We start from the raw sequence: 17,387 nt of genomic DNA on the forward strand, positions 1-17,387 counted from the left end.
ATATAACGTTAATTTAAAATTACATCACGTTTTCTTTGTTTAATTTAAATTTACTCCATTCAATATTAAAAATGAAAAGTAATTCAACATTCTTTTCTTTATCTATATTACTGCAGTATCTTAAAGAGTAAAACATTAATTCTTCCTTGCGATTCCAAAATCATAACATTCGTTTGATATTGTTAATATAAAATATACGAGTTATTTGATGCGTGTGAAGAACAAGATCTTCACCAATCAGAAGCGATCACGAAAAATCACAAGACGAGAGAGATACGTTCCGTTATACGAATTCCGTGTTATACAGACACCTTCTCTGTACTTTATAGAAATAACTATCACACCATACATAAAATTCCCCTTATCGTACAAGATGAAAATAGTAATGCAGAAATGAAGATTTCTTGTAGAGAGCTCTGTAAGTGTAAAGATTAAACGGTATTATTTTCTTATCGTATAATGTCCTACATGTTAATGGGGACACTATTGTGGAGAATTTAAAAACAATTTTCATCTATAAATAATTAATAATAGTGTTAAAAACTGATACGGTACATCCAACATCGCCTTTGTAAAAAGAAATGTAAGTTAAGCGATAGACATACTCGAACACATAGACACTAAATATCATCAATTTTGTAATTCTAACTCGAAACATCATAAAATATACTTTTGTGATAAAGATAAAAAGAAAATCTTGAAAAGATATATCTTTTGTCTTTATACAAGTTATTTGGAATCAAAGAGGATTCAGTACTTACGGATTTAAATAAATGGCACGTTCAGGCTTTTCTAAATGTAAATACGATTCTTTTTCTGATGAATATATTAGCGCAAAAAATAGAAAATTTCATGATGCATTTGCATTATTATAATATATGTATAATTATTATAATAATATTAATAATTATTATATGTATGTAATATAATATACATTATATATAATAGTATAATATATAATAAATAATATTATATATAATAATATATATAATAATATATCATATATAATATTAATATTATAATTATAAATTATTAATATTATAATAATATAACAATAATCAAACTCCGAAAATAATTTTAAGCCAGTTTTTTCTCTCTGCTAAAAAATATGATATTTGGCACATATAGTGTTGTCTACAACAAGTTTTCAAATGTGAATCATTTAAACTCATTATTCACCTTGTCTTATGAGATTCTTTTTCTCTATTTCTATCGCTCGTATAATGCTCGTCGCTGGCATAATATGAAAATCTACAATGGAGGGTACAGAAAAGTTAAATGAAGAAATATTACTTCCGTACTTCTTTGTACATGACACAGTGATAGAAATGTATTTGTAAAAACATTGCTTTGGATTCTAATTTTGCATTTATCGCGAGTAAGGCAATTAAAGGAGCTGAATACGGCAAAGCTGAATTTTACTCGAAAATAAATTATATGGGAAGAGGAAAATAAAACCGCGTACGAATTTCTTTCAGTCGAAAGTAATGCAACAAAATTGTAGCAGTGTCCAATATTTTCTTATTAACACAAACTATACGATATGGTTTCATTATTTTCACTCTCGAAGTTTTATAAGAACAAAGCTACCACATAAAGCTATCACATCTTATTCCCGATGAGAGGAAGAAATTATTATCTACGACAGATTTTAAATCCGGTCTCTAGGTTGATAAATAAGCTGCGGTAACTTATAGAAATTCGCAATATTTTTACGAACACATCTGAAAAAGTAGAACTTACGTAGACATTTATTTCACTCTCTACATATTATAAGTTGTAACAAGTAACTGTAAACGTTTTGTACATTTCTAAATGATATACAATCAGTATATGAAAATTTCCCATAAATACATAAATGAGAAGTGTTTGTAGAAAGCACTGCAAATACCAACAAACAAATTTTTCAGGAGGAAAAGGAAACATACATTAACGTAGTCCAAATTCATGAAGAACAAAAATATAGAAAAGTTGTGAAGAAAATACAATGCTCCATTCATTTAGATATATATAGTATAGACAGAAGTCAAAAAACAACTAACGTTTATTGACGCTTATATTTTTCTCTGTAGTTGTATTATTAATAACTATTTAGAAAGGAAAATTACACTTAAATTTCATACTACAGTATTTTCATTGCTATGGAGAAAATTTTCCAATAAAATATCAAAATTTGTCAATCTTGGTACTTATAGTGCTTTGTACAAGCACTCTTCAAATATTCAAAGTTTGTTAATAAATGTATTAATAGAGTAATTCATAATTCAGTTAAATAGGATGTGATTATAACGTCTAAGGAATTAATTGCATTTCAACTCTAAGTTAATTAATCCTTCATACTCCTCCGGACAATAGTAATTTACCCCTTCTGTCATAACGCCAATTCATGCATGTATGTATACGCGTGCAACATAATATGCATATTAAATTATACATGCATGATACGTATATTATTACGTTGTCTGCATTAATAGAGCGATATGATTGTTCCAACAGTCGAGTTTTCCAATAGGGAAATACATACTTATCTTTTCGTACAGTAGTCATTTTACATCGGTTACTAAATTTAATTTATTGTTCAATCATCTGTACCTGTTTTTTTTACAGAACATATCCTAATAATTTATGGTCTCTGATCAATTTTAATTTTACAATTTCGAAAAAATAGAGAAATGAAAGTGGTACAATTCGTACCTTAGCTGCATAATATTTTCTACATGAAAATGGAAACTAGGACTCTCGGTGAATATTACAATCCTTTAAACTCTTGTTATACCTTTCCTATTTATGCTTCTGTAGAATTATCATCTTTCTATTCCACTTCATACAAAATTTCAAGAAGTCATAAAAGTTACAATATTCGTCGTCGAAAAACACTTATGGTATCTGCAGCTAACATTGACAAAAATGGACCCTTATACAGAGACTAACTTTTTTACTGTAGCACAATGCCGGTATATTTATATCAACTTCGGCAGACAGAATATTTTTAGCTTTGCTTTCCATCGCTCTTATTTCAAATTCATTGCCTTTGGTCTCGTAATGACACTGTAACGTAACCGTAACGTAACTGTAATGTTAACTGTAAAGACACCAATCACAGTCTTTTATATACATATGTATAAGCGTGCTCAAAACCGTACTATCTATAGGCATTTCGAAAGAAAACCCAGTCTATTACATATAACGGATAAATCCTGAAACTAATCGATAAACATTGCATATAAGTTTCAAGCTTAATCGCCATAACCCAGAATCCTATTCGAAAATGTACTCGCATTTCAAAATGAAACGATAGGGTTCTCGATCGGGTTCAGATCAGAATCCACTGCTGGACAAAATCATGAAACCACCTTTTTTGTAGTGGCGGCTGTGTGAATAGGAGTATTGTCTCGTTAAAAGAAATGTTTTTTTGTCTTCCGTTTCAGTTATGTAAGGTAATAATTCACCATGTAACATCTCCTAATATTCTATAGCGTTCAATTTACCTTTTACAAAAACAATTTCACTCAACATATCCAGACATGATCAGTAATTTCTTGAAAATATTGAAGAAATAATGCAGAAGATGTATGTGAGATAAAAATTATTCACAGCACTATATGTACGTATTTTGAAAATTGTTGTCAATTATTTGGTATTTTTAAATTATAATTTACTATATGCATTATACTTACTTAGAATATTAGAATTTTAATAACAATGACTCGCGGTTTTGCTGAACAATAATTTTAGTATTATGTACATATTTATAAGTAATAAATATGTTTTAACGCTAAATATTCGCTTGAGAATAATGAAGGAAATTTAAAGATAATCGTTGACAGAATTTGTCAGCTGTGACGCTTTTTTAAAAGTTCAACGAGGATTGCGGTGACGCGTCATTAAATCCGGATTAAACAATGGATTCTCGTTCACGCGAGACACTTTCGTTTTCGCCTTGTTTGCACGTAATTAATTATCGGCGCCATTATATCACAAAAGTGATTAAAAAAACTTACAAAACAAGTTGTTCACATTCTATACAAAATATATGTAAAATATGAAACACGAAATTACTTTTATATAGCAAAATGACAAATTTGTTATACGTTAACGTTAATAAACACAATTAAATAATAATACGCGTTTCTTTCATTAAAACGTATAGTTGCATATTATTAATTATTAATCGATAAAGTTAATGCTATTAGTAGACTACACATTATTATGCAAATTTGTATTTTTATGAATACAAGTGAAACCGTAGAACGGCAGATACGTATATTTGTTTCGTTTACTAAATTTCGATAAATATTCAATTAGATGTCGAAATAATATATTACGTCAAATTTTTTATACGTTTTAGCATATTGTGTAAAATGATATTTTGTATATATTATTATACACAATATGTTTCAATCTCAGTATGTTTTTGAAAACTATAAAAACTAGAAACAACATCTTGTATAATAAAGTGATAAAAGTAAATGAAATAAATAAAGTAAATAAAGTGACAAAATAAAGTATAATAAATACCTATATAGAAAAAAAAAGTGAATGAAATAAACCAAAGTAAAAAAATTCTTCTCTTATCTGTTAACAGGCAACCGATTGGTGGTTGAATGACATGTACCTGTCTGTGCCTCTGGCTTTACCAATTAATAGTAACCCTGGCCTTGCGGCAAGGCCCAAAACATTTAGCAACCAGAAAGAAGCTGCAGTGTTCCTCGCCAGATTTTTAACAGAGCTGCTAAACTATCAAGAAGTATTAGATAGGTAAGAATAGCCTTTTCGTAATACTTAATGATGGAATTCACAAATTATAAATATGAACCTAATTAAGGAAGTATTGCGGGTAGAATGATCTCTTCAAAGAAATCGAACGTACCTATGGAAACACGTTTTAGGCAATTTCGATAGGAGAACATTAAAATTTCAGTACCGTATTGTAAACCTCGCAGCTTTTGTATACAGTGCCGGACAAAAGTATTCTTACACTTTTGAAAACGGAATAACTTTTTTCAAATTGGGCAAACAATTTTGAAAAAGTTGCAATCTGTTGGACCGCGAAGAAAAGAGCGAAGGATACTTTTTGTAACTTCTTTATGTAATTGAAAATCAATGAAAATTTAAATAACACATTTTAAAGAGTTATGTTAGCTATATACACACTGAAAATTTCGTGGGCATCGCTTGAAGCTTCTATGGGCTACAAACAGTTAAAGATGATAAAAATAACATTTAATAAAATATAGATTAAGATAACTATAGATAAATATAGATTAAGATTAAGATATAGATTAAGATAATAAATCTACATTTTTGCCCATATTTCGGTGCCAGTTGTTTCTGTATCAACCGATTTCGACGAAATTTTCACCGTGCATATAACTGACATAACTCCTCAAAATCAGCTGTTTAAATTTTCATTAAATGCCCATATAAGAAACCATATAAAAACCTTTCTTTACTTTTTTCTTTGCCATTTCGACCAACTGCAATTTTCCAAAAACTCTTTTTACGCGTCATCTAATAAACTAGTGCCTCTAACTTCTCGCGAAAGCTCAAGTCGTCCCGTGCAATTTGAAAAAAATTACGCTTGAAAAAAGTTATTCTATTTTCAACGATGTTCAAAGATGAATACTTTCGTCCGGTACCGTATGTACGCATACATGAAAAATATACATATCGTAATTCTACGCGCGTTAATTGCAAAAACCACGTTTGTAATCTACACACATCTGTACAAAACTTGATATATTAAATGTGTACATTAAAATAAATTAAAAAGGTAAGAATAATAAATGGGTAAGAAGATTCGTAAATAAGTATCGTAGCATTATCAGTCGTCATAATGTTATGAATATGAATGATGTTATGAATAACGTAATGCTTGAATGAATCAAAGAAGAATGGTCGCCTTTTCTTATGTCTCACATTTTTCTTAAGTATAAAAGTCAGAGAGTGTAGGGAAAAGGAAAGGAAACAGAAAGAAAAATGGAAATGGAACGACTGGGGGAGGAGATTCGAAAGTTAGGAGTCTTTTAAAAAAACGCCTTTATCCCAGATACGGCTCGAACCATCTTAGAAGAGGCTGACTAACGATAAGCTAATCGCCGACGCGAGGCTTACAGCCGAGGTGGAAGAAGGCGAACGCACGTGGAAGAAACACGGTTCGCACTAGAAGGAAGAGCTTCGTCATTTGAGACGGTGATTCGAGCGAAGGACAAAAAGAAGCCGCAGCAAAATCAATTTACCGAGGGAGCAGCACGCCTGCGAGGAAATCCGGCTTGTAGGATCCATAGAACACAGCCATAAAGAGAGACTCGTCGAGACGCAAGCGAAACGCAAAGGATACTTCTGCATAGAAAGCCTCAAAGCCCTCGGTATCCTGTATCCGGACGGGAAGGAACCACCGACTGCGAGTGCCTCTTTCTTTTCGGCAACTAACGCAAATTCGCCGAGACGTACTAAGACTGACAGTGAATCGTATAGCTGCTTTAAAAGATACAGTATTTTCTCCATAATTGATCGAAAATCGAATTTCCTCGGCGATGAATTATCGGTGTACAGAACTCGATTGTATAACGATAATAATTGTGATAATTATATAATAATGGTGACTGTGTAACAAAATAATAAGAGAAAGTGGTGCGAGAGTCGACTGATGTAAAGAAACATATCGGTTGGACAATGTTAATGTAACAACAGAACTTTTTTATTTTCAATTTTTGTTGAATAAATCTATTACCGATGTAATTGCGAGATTTTTTTAATTAAACAAGGCCCAACACGATATAATTTGGAGCATATTTGTTTACTGACTGACATTAACTTATTTTTTTTCGTCTGTTATATATACAATAAACATTGGATTGTTGCACAAAAGTCGGGACGCAGGTTTTACAATTATTTGAAGGTAGGAACAATTCTACTTCTGAAAACGGAGGTCTTAGACGTCTCGAGCGTAAAGAAAAACAACACGAGTGAAAGAGAAACAGGAATTGAGAATCGAAGCGCTCAGCGAACATTAAAAGTCCTGGATTAAAAGTCCATTAAAAAGCTGAACCCTTTAACTCAAAAATCAAATTTTCTTATTTTTAACTTGTGACCAATGATACTTTTATCAACATTTTTGTTACCTTTTTCTGGTTAAAACGATACCAAACACGATATAATTTGACGCATATTTGGTTACTCTATACATGACAATCAAATACATTTGGGAAAGTGTATAATAAATATAATTATGTCGTGTTTGGTCTCATTTTAATCAGAAAAGTTTCACAAATACGGCAATAAAAGTTTAATTTAAAAAACGTTGAAAATAAAAAAGTTTCACTTTTAAATTTGCATCTACGTACATCATCTCAGCGATATCTGACATTGGATCACGTTACACCACTCGACCACCGCGGGTTGTCGAACTTCTCGATGCATTAAGGGAAACCTCCTCCCCGTGGTGGGATGCCGACCATGCAATCAACGAGGGGTTATTTTTCTGCAATTATCGCCTGTTTACTGTACATATAAATGTAATTTAAGCTATATCGTGTTTGGTCTCATTTTAACTAGAAAAATTTCACAAATATGTTAGTAAAATATTGATTTTAAACAATCAGAAATGGAATAGTTTCATCATTGTCTCATGGGTAATTAGCATTGTTTCATGGACGATTGAAATCGGATTATACATTTCAGTTTTAACTTTTTTATAGTTGTGGAGGGGAACTCCACTCAACAGTGGAGATGACGATCGACCGGTTATGAGAAACATACTGGCGATAAATTACAGAAAAGGTACTGCAGTTCTTTTTCTTCGATTTGGCGATTGAAGAAATTGCACCAATAAGAAGTCAGATTTCATTTTATATACGTATTAATCATATGTTATTAGATGTATACAAATGAATAATCAAAATTTTTCGATGGAGCTGGAAGTTTATTTAAAAAATTATTATTATTATTCAAACAAAGTATTTGTTTTTGTGTTCTATGACCTTAAGAACCATTATGGAAGAATGGAACGTTCAAAACAAAGGAGAACGTCCTGTGAAATTTCTGCACGACAATACTGGATCACACTGCTTCTACGACAGAAGACGTGGCAACGAGTCTTATGTAGGACATGCTGCTGGAGCCAGTTTATTCGCTAGACATTATTGCTTTAGATGACTACCAGTTCCGATCACTGCAACACGCTTTATTCGATGCTCACTTTTTCAACTAGTCATCGGATGGAATAAATCGTTGAAGATCAGATCTCGTCTAAAGGCACATTTGACATAATTCATCGTTTCGCTGATAGATGACTCAAAATTATAGAAAGCAACGGCGAATAGTTTGACTGAATAACATTCTGTATCTTTTCTCAAGTAAACCTCGGGTTCGTTGAAAAATTGGAGTTATACATGTCGGAGATGAAAGGAAAGCCGAAGCCTTTCCTTGGAAATTTTTAGGAACATCCTCTAGTACTCTAGCCTAGATTTCATCATAGCTGTAATTGTTCGAGATTTGTGATAGCGAGATTGGGTTCGAGGTGACAATTGGTCGCCGAACGTAGCCACGGTCACGGGATGGACGTTTTGCCTAACAGAGGTCTGGAGTGGTTGTATGAGTTTTCCGAGAAATGTGGTTGTGGCGGCATGCGGCCTCGGGAGCGGGCCTAGCCACGTATGATGTTGCCTCGGAGGTGCCGATACGATGGGACATACATTGTATTAATAATCAAACTCCAGGCAGAAACTGCCTAGCAACGGCGTTTGGAACTTTCTCGATGTTTCCAACGAGTGTGTATCAAACTTCAGGCAGAGACTGCCTAGCAACGGGCGTTTGGAACCTTCTCGATGCTTCCAAACGAATATAGAAAACAAATGCAATCGTACAGCGAGAAAAATCTCCACGAGGCTGGCATTCGTGCGATTGCCTTGGAGAGTGACATATCGAGCATTTTCAACAATCGTATTTTGCGCCTAAGATTAGTTTACGCTTAGTAAAGAGTTATTCCGTTGACCGTGGATTCGTTTGAACCCAAAAACATTGTTACTAGTGTTCATTAAACTTATCATTCGTACAATTTATTATTGACTAACTTTATCATTCGTCAAACTTATTATTCATTAGTCTTATTATTTGTTAAGCTTTGTGATAGTCTTGAATATACGTGTAAATATAATCTCGGCTTTGTGAAACAATGGCTAATTCACGTGAAGAGTTGTTACAAAATTCTAATCATAACCCGACATACATTTGTACACCTAATATTTATAGAATGCACACTTGCACAATGTCGCTTATCCATATGGGTCTGCGTGGAAGTTCAAACAGCCGTGTTTTAAAAACGTTGACACCACTTCACGTGACGCTCTGTTTATCGTTTCTTCGGTCGATAATACAATGAGCGAGACAGTAGTACCGCCTTTCGACGCACAAGTTATAATTATTAAGCTTTAGTCGTTGAGGGCACAAAACTCACTGAAATTTTGCATAAATCGCGACTACAGTTTGGGGATGAAACATTATCGAGAACCCGAGTGTTTGCGTGACGTTTTCCAGTGGACGTCGATACGTTCAAAACACGTCGCGTCCGTGACGCGTGAGACAAGTGTAACGCTAGCAAACATCGATGCTGTTGGGGAACTGATCGAGCACGATCGACGCATAACAATCGACAAAATCTGCCCGAAAGTTAATATTAATCATGGAAACGTGGTTTCCCTCATTCAGAAGGAGCTACGGTTCCGCAAGACAGCGATTACTTAAAGAGGATCAGGAGGACAACGTTTCAGCAGCAATGAGGAAATAGAGTAATTCGCGTGCAATTGGCTTCTGACTCAGCCCTCCACTTTCTACGAAATTGGAATGAAAAAATTACCGATCCTCTGGCAAAAGTATATAGAGACAAATAACTCGAATATGTCGAAATACGTCGAAAAATAACTCGATTGTTCTTTCTGAAATATTTTACTGAAATATAAAACTATAATATATAAATACAAAACTATAAAATATTCTTAAATAAAGTTATTTTAAATGAATTATTAAATAAAACTATACAAAATATAAAGAAATATAAAGTTCGGTTTATATCTGACTGACCCTTGTATATGTATCTGTCTCGTAAAAGAAAATGCGAACTTTCATTTAGTCAACGATAAAGCAAAGAGGAAGAAAAATTCTTGCAAGAAGAAGATCGGTAACTACGATAATGAGATTGTTAAAATTATACAAGTGCAATATTTTCTTATCGCAGATCCGGTTTGGAAATTGAACAAGTGAAGTCGAAAGATGGAAAGACTATGCAACCTCTGTGCATGGCCCAACATTACCAAATGTACCGAATATATCGACGACCAGGGTCAAACGGTGACGAGCAAGTTATTCTTGATAGAACTACATCGGGCAATCATATCATCGTTGCTCACCATAATCAGGTATATTTCTAAATACTCGAAACGAAACATTTTACGTGAAATTCTAGCGACGTGATCTAAGGACCTTTAGTAATGAGTAAATACATTCTATTGCTTTACTACGTCTTTTCGCCACTATATCGATTTTTTTGGTAATAGGATTCGTGGCTATGTTAATAGATGGAATTTATACTTAAATTTCGAACATACATTTGAAGATACCGTGATATTTAATGACCAAGTAAAGATGGAATTAATAACAATCTATTAAGAATCTAGTCTCTCCAAATACGCATGCTTTGCGTCCAGCAAAATTTTTCTATATAGATCCTTTTTAGATCCTTCATCCTTCATAGATCCTTCATGGTTCCTTCATAGATCCTTTTTATATTCAGATATTACATTTACACATGCACGTATTTATTGACTTTTTACATTTACCTATATATGTATCTATCTAAAAATTTTCATCTGCCATACATACGCATCGAGTGTGTACGTTTTAAGTATATATATACGATTATTTCTGTAATTATCAAAAATATGAAAAAATGTTTCAGGCAAAAGTTGTATGCTATCGACTGGACTATTGTATTTCAAACTAAATGATTCCATTGAAAACTGTATTGTATTTAAAGTTGTATGATTCCACTTTCGTATGACCTCTCTACAGAAAAACTGATTACACCTGATTAAGTCACCTTCGATACCACACAACTTTTATCTGAAATATCTTTTTGTACTTTTGATACTTACACATTAAATAATTGCATAGACATTTGCGTAAAAAATTGTGCGTATACATTTAACGCGGACATACTGTATACGTCAGTACATATTAAAATAAATCTTCTCAAACAATATCCAATTGAAGATCTTTTGTTCTCCCTTGTCATTCTTATTTCTTTTCGTTTCATATTTATTTTACAGAAATACCGTTTCACGCCAGCTGTTCCACTCATACACGTGCAATTTGATTCCTATTTACGCTTTACTTATTTTAAGTTATGCAAGCTTAAGTAAGTGCACGAATATTTCATAATATTATTTAATAATATAACAATTTTCTAATATAATTCGATCAAATAGTTAAGAACTTCTCAACCAACGTTTTCCTCACCTAAAATTACTTGCTTTTGAAAATTGGAGAATACAAAATTTTTAAATCATCTCGTCATTTGAAACTGGAAATTGTAAGAAATACAAATCTGAAAAAGAATTATCTTCTTAATACGGTACTAGTTCTTTTATCGCTGTTTTAAATTTTCTTATATACATAATTCGTATATTTTATATGTACATATATGGTTATAAAATATGAAAACATTGATAGACATTTTATAGATACAGTTCAAAAATTGGTAAATATAAACAGTGCAAGAATGCACTTTGCGAAATTGAATTTCGGGCTCTGGAATTGAAAGATTAGACGAACACAAGTTATCCACTCATATATTACGTATATAAGATACATAAATAACGTGGCAAAGAAACACTTGAAGGTGCCAAAAACAAAAAATATATATAAACTTACAGAATATATGTAGATGTAAGATCTAAATATCAACATATTACACATTACATATTACATATTTTTATCAGCAATCATGCACGTTAAAAGACTGAAAACAGCCCTCAAAATCAATTTTCGAAATCTCCAATATGAATCATCGAAGAGTGCTGGTAAAAAAAATTCTGTAAATGCTAAGAAACAAATTTTTCAGGAGGAAGAGAAATCTTATCGATGTTACACATTGACGTAGTCGAAATTCATAAAAAAAATGGTATCTAGAGAAAAGCCTGTATGTGCCACCTCTTAGTTGTAAGAAAAGAATATTCCATTCGTTTAGATAGATGGCATAAGACAAAAGCCAAGAGACAATTAACTAATGTTTATTGGCACATTTTTTTCTGCATGGGCGACGTTGTGACATCATTTTCTGGCATTATTAATAACTATTTAGAAAGAAAAATTGCACTTAAATTCTATACCACAGTATTCTCATTGATATGTGGAACATTTTCCACCAAAAGATCAGAATTTTTCTATCATGGCACTTACAGTGTTTTGTACAAACACTCTTCCATTAATTTAGTCGAATAAAGCAATAATACCACAGTGTGCAAACTGATTTGACATTCACAAAATCGTTATTTTCTCATCGCTGCAATATTTAACGAGATACTCGGATCAATGGATATGTATAAATTCAGAGAGTGAACTTTTTCACAGTTTTATAGCGTGCCTGTTAGGGCTTCCGACCGAGGGCGCATAACTGAAGCCGAATTAGTTCAACAAATTCTAAAGATCATGGCAACTAAAGCTGATCCTAGAACTCCGCCAGTCGGTATCCTCACAACGATGAAAAGACCAGCTTGGGCAAAAGCTAGAGAAGAATTACTCAGACGTACGTATGTTTATAACTTCCTCTTTAACAGTAATTATGCGATTAATTTACCAATACAACACCCTTGCAATAGTCACACTGATATATTAATTAATACAGGAATTAAAACATCCAACTAAAAATAAAATCTTCGAGTTATAGAGGTTACGACTTGCCGAAATTTCCGAGTAAAAAAAGTTTAGCGAATGAAAATTCGACATACGGAAGCTTCGTACGAAGGCACAATTTAATATTTTAAGCTTCCGCTTAGAACACATTTTATTCGATGCACACAATTGCAGAAGATACAGACGTGGAACATGGCATTTACGCGTTCGACTGATAAACGATTAGCCTTTTACGCGCGTGTTCGAAGGGCGAAGCAGTAAGAATACAGCTTGTGTCGTCTTACGTTATTAGAGGCGATCTTAACGGTTAGAAGAAAGGAAACAATATCGAAGGATTGGTTTCTCACATCTTGTGATACGCGGCATAGCTATAGGTGCATTTCGACTTGCAGAGATAAACTTCGACCTGCAAAGGTCTGGCTATTGCAAATTCAAGTTTCAGAGGTAAAATAACGCATCTGAACAGGTGGCAAATAATTCGAGTTAAAGTGAGTTTTATCTCGACTTCTAGAGGTTTTCGCAGCACAAATGAATAAAGTTGTAGTCTTATAGAGATTTTCGAACTATAAAGTTTATTAGATTGCAGCATATTATAAAATGTTAAAGAAAAAAGAACAAGAAATATTTATATCCATTTGCTGATGTCGATATACTCTGTACAAACGAAGGTACGACTCACACCATTGCCAAGCAGTTAGAGTAATCTTGTTGCAAGTTCTCCGGCAACCCTTGCTGCTACATACCCTCCTACGGCATAATTAACCGGCTGTTCTGCTCTCGCCAATATTCGCAATATTCCCATTATCCTCGTAACCCGACCTTACCCAATGACAACCTACGACCTACGTCTATAAATCGAATGAAGGTGTAACAAGCTAACGACGATACGTGGTTGGGTTCGTTCCCTCGTCGTGCAGAGCAAGTATCTTTAACCCTTTATCAGGTCGTTATCTTCAACCGAAAAATTTTATTACGTGACCAGCCAATAAACGACATTTCTAATATTTTTACAAATTAAAGTTTATGCTTCTTGTCTTGAGAAGGAAAAGATTATAAATGTTTGTAAATTTATCTATATGTATGCAATAGTCTTGTGCATGTGTATGCAATTGTTGTATTCCATGTTTTATTACTAAATATTCTAATTTATATGATTATAAAGTAATTATTAAATTTGCACTTTTTGTTTCATTGCATTAAAGTTTGATTTGGAACAACTTCATACTACATTGACAAAAAATAAAATGAAAAAGGTAATTTGTAGCTATTTCTAATTTGAAAGGTAATAAAATGAAATATTTCAGGAACCGTTTTACGAACAAAATTGTGTTATATTAACGTTATTAAATTTGCTAGAATTTTCGTGCACAGGTTGACAAATTTTTGCAAATAAGCATTCATATTGAATCGGGGAACGTGGAGTAAAAATTATTGAGCTCAAACGAGTCGACTAAAAAAAATTATTGAATAACAGTAAATTTTGAAAAATAAGATATTCCGTATGCCTATAATTATTTTATCTCGATTACCAACGATAAAATTTATGGATTCAGACTTTACTGAAGCAATACATTTCAAAGTTACATACATCACTAAGAGTTCTTATAACGTCGACAATGTATCGACAGTATGCCATTTTCATGGAAGAATCGTTGCTAGTCAATTGTGCGAGATTTTCCCTTGCTCTTATTAAATACACAATCAAGAAACACATTCTAATAGGAAACTGTAATTACGTGAGTAATAAACGATAATATAACCCAAAGAAAGAAATAAAGGCAAAAGAATTTTGCAGACGAGCAAAATCGGCACAATCTGGAATTGCTGGAGAGATGTCTGTGCGTGGTATGCATCGACGACGATGTACTGCCAACAACGTTCAATAATCCCCTGAACAAGGAAGATCGATGGATCGGCGACCGAGATTACGCTAACGTGCTTCATCATGTTCTCCACGGCGGAGGTTCCAGACATTTGGGTGCAAATCGTTGGTTCGATAAAACTTTCCATGCTATTCTTGGCAAGGTATATACCTACCTACAACTACACGCTATACCCGATTAAGAGAAAAATTGTAGTTTCACATTGAAGCAACAACTTTTTCTCCGCGCAACGTTATTTCTGTCCACTCGAGAGTTATTCTTATTCGAGCGATCTGTTTCATTTTCCCATCCAAGTTCCTAGGTCGGTTTGTCATTCCGCATAGGAATGGGAAGAAAACTTGGAAAACATATGTACACGTACATAACTGGTGGTTACTACGATGTTAATATAGCCGTTACTTCTATTACGGTCGCTAGCACATTTCCATGATAATTTGTAATTTCTCTCATTCTGCTCTCGTTTCATGCTATTATATTTGAGCCAATGAAGCATCCTGATCGCTTTATCCTCTCTCTCGATGCAATATCCTGCCTAGATCCACCGAATTCGTAACAATCAGTAACGACTAACTCATTTTCGCCACTTAATGTATCCTTCGTGTGTGAACTTGATACAATGATAGAACATCGATAAGATGGAAATGATTGGAGATATTTTGTAGACAACACTGTAAGTGGAAAAATTAAAAACTGTTGCTCCTTTATCGCGTAATGACCTACTTGCTAATGGGAACACTGTAGTATACAATTGAAGAGATAATTTCTATTTCCAAATAATTACTACTACTCCAACATTGTCTCTGCATATACGAACAATATTGCACTCAATATAGGTGCCATTAAAAACGATAGACATGCGATAGACATGGTCGAACACATAGACACTAAATATCACCAATTTTATAACAATACTTACTCGGAACGTTATAAGATATAGCTTAATAATGAACACAAAAAGAACATTTTGAAAAACCATATTTTTTTATTTTTATATAAGTTATTTAGAGCTAAACAGTATTGGTACTGTTGGAGTGACACATTCAGTTTTTTCTACAACTAAGAAGCACATACAACTTTTCTACTAAAACAATTCCCTTTCTGATGAACATATTAGTTCTAAAAATGGAAAATTTTGTGACGCATTTGGATTATTTCGTACATTTAAGATTTTATAGTAAACAAAACAAATGAAATTTCAAAAATAAGTTCCAGAAGGTTTCTCTCTGTGCTAAAAAGTTTGATGTTTGGCACTTAGTGAAATGTTCAATCGTTTCTTGGCTTTTGTCTATTTTATCTGTCTAAATGAATGGAACATCGAGTTTTCCTTACAACTAACGGGTGATATATACAGGCTTTCCCACGAATACACTTTTCTTTTTCGTGAATTTGGATTACATTGACGCGTGAGGTTTCTTTTCTTGATTCTTATATCTTATATCTTTTCTGATTGATTCTTATATCTTTTCCTATAGAGAGTAAAAACTAACTGTTATTTATTATTTAACAAAATTATTTATTATAGAAATAACATTTAGAAAGAGAAATTGCACTTCGATTCTGTGCTACAGTATTATCATGTAGAGCATTTTCCGCTAAAAAATCAAAATTTTCCAATTTTCACGCTTACAGTGTTTTCCACAAGCGCTCTTCAGTTCTCCTTCACAGGTGGCAGATTTCGTTCGCGTGTCAAAGTCAGCAAGTTTCAGGAAAATTGTTCTGTAAATGGCCGAATAATATAATATTCTACCGGAAAAGTGTGTCAAATTGAAACGAGGACGGCTAAGGGTTAGATTGACTATTATGCGTATCATCTTCTCGCGTTATTTGTATACTCTATTTCACTTGTCTGTTTACCAAGGACGGAATGTGGGGCATGAACTACGAACATTCGGCCGGCGAAGGTCCAGCAATTTTTATTACGTTCGAAGAACTAACAGAAAAGGTCGATGCCATGTCGCCACCCGAGGAAACTACGGTACCTTCGCATCTACCTGCGCCAGAAAAGCTGGAATGGCACCTATCCGAACAAAGCCTCAGCGATATCCAAGATGCAATGATATCTTTCGACGCGTGAGTAACGATGAAACATTCTCGATTGTCAAAAAAACTTCGTAGTTAAACTTTACGTTTCCTAACATCTTATATTATGGTCCGGTTCCTAAAGTCTTAATCTCGACGTTCTGAAAAACGAAGCAAAGCAATTTTCTTATCCTTGACTTTCATCATATTTTGAGTGATGGAATCTTTATATCGTTTGAAATCTATATTACTTTCATGTATTTTAATGTTGCACTTGTATATAGATTGCATTTCGTATACAGATTGAGATCTTTACACTCACGATCAATGACGATACTAACCCTTAACGCTCCGACTTTTAATTGTGAATATCGACCGGCAACTCCAACTTATTCTCATCATACTTCGACTTGTAAGTTTTTAAGTGTCAGATTTTAACACGTTGGTCGCCACGTCACCCATATCTGTGTGACTGGTATACTTTCGTGGGGGCCCCGTAACCCAAATATGGGTGACGCCCTTCTTGTTGGAGTTAATTAAATATAAAATATTATATATAGGATATATAACATAAAA

General features: G+C 33.3%; 1 protein-coding gene across 2 annotated transcripts in view; it reads left to right on the top strand.

The window, feature by feature from the left end:
* The first annotated feature begins 4,586 nt into the window (after positions 1-4,586).
* The window catches only part of LOC117242175 (choline O-acetyltransferase), a 29,912-nt gene continuing 17,111 nt past the window's right edge, over positions 4,587-17,387 (top strand). For both annotated transcript variants that reach the window (XM_033508638.1, XM_033508639.1), the window contains exons 1-5: positions 4,587-4,758; positions 10,235-10,415; positions 12,628-12,802; positions 14,705-14,934; positions 16,651-16,862. In XM_033508638.1, coding sequence (XP_033364529.1) covers positions 4,610-4,758; positions 10,235-10,415; positions 12,628-12,802; positions 14,705-14,934; positions 16,651-16,862 — 947 coding nt within the window. In that variant the 5' untranslated portion in view covers positions 4,587-4,609. The remainder of the gene's footprint in view (positions 4,759-10,234; positions 10,416-12,627; positions 12,803-14,704; positions 14,935-16,650; positions 16,863-17,387) is intronic.

This window comes from Bombus vosnesenskii, unplaced genomic scaffold (assembly GCF_011952255.1).
Source record: "Bombus vosnesenskii isolate JDL3184/JDL3185 unplaced genomic scaffold, Bvos_JDL3184-5_v1.1 scf7180000016264, whole genome shotgun sequence".
In the NCBI taxonomy this organism is placed as follows: Eukaryota; Metazoa; Arthropoda; class Insecta; order Hymenoptera; family Apidae; genus Bombus; species Bombus vosnesenskii.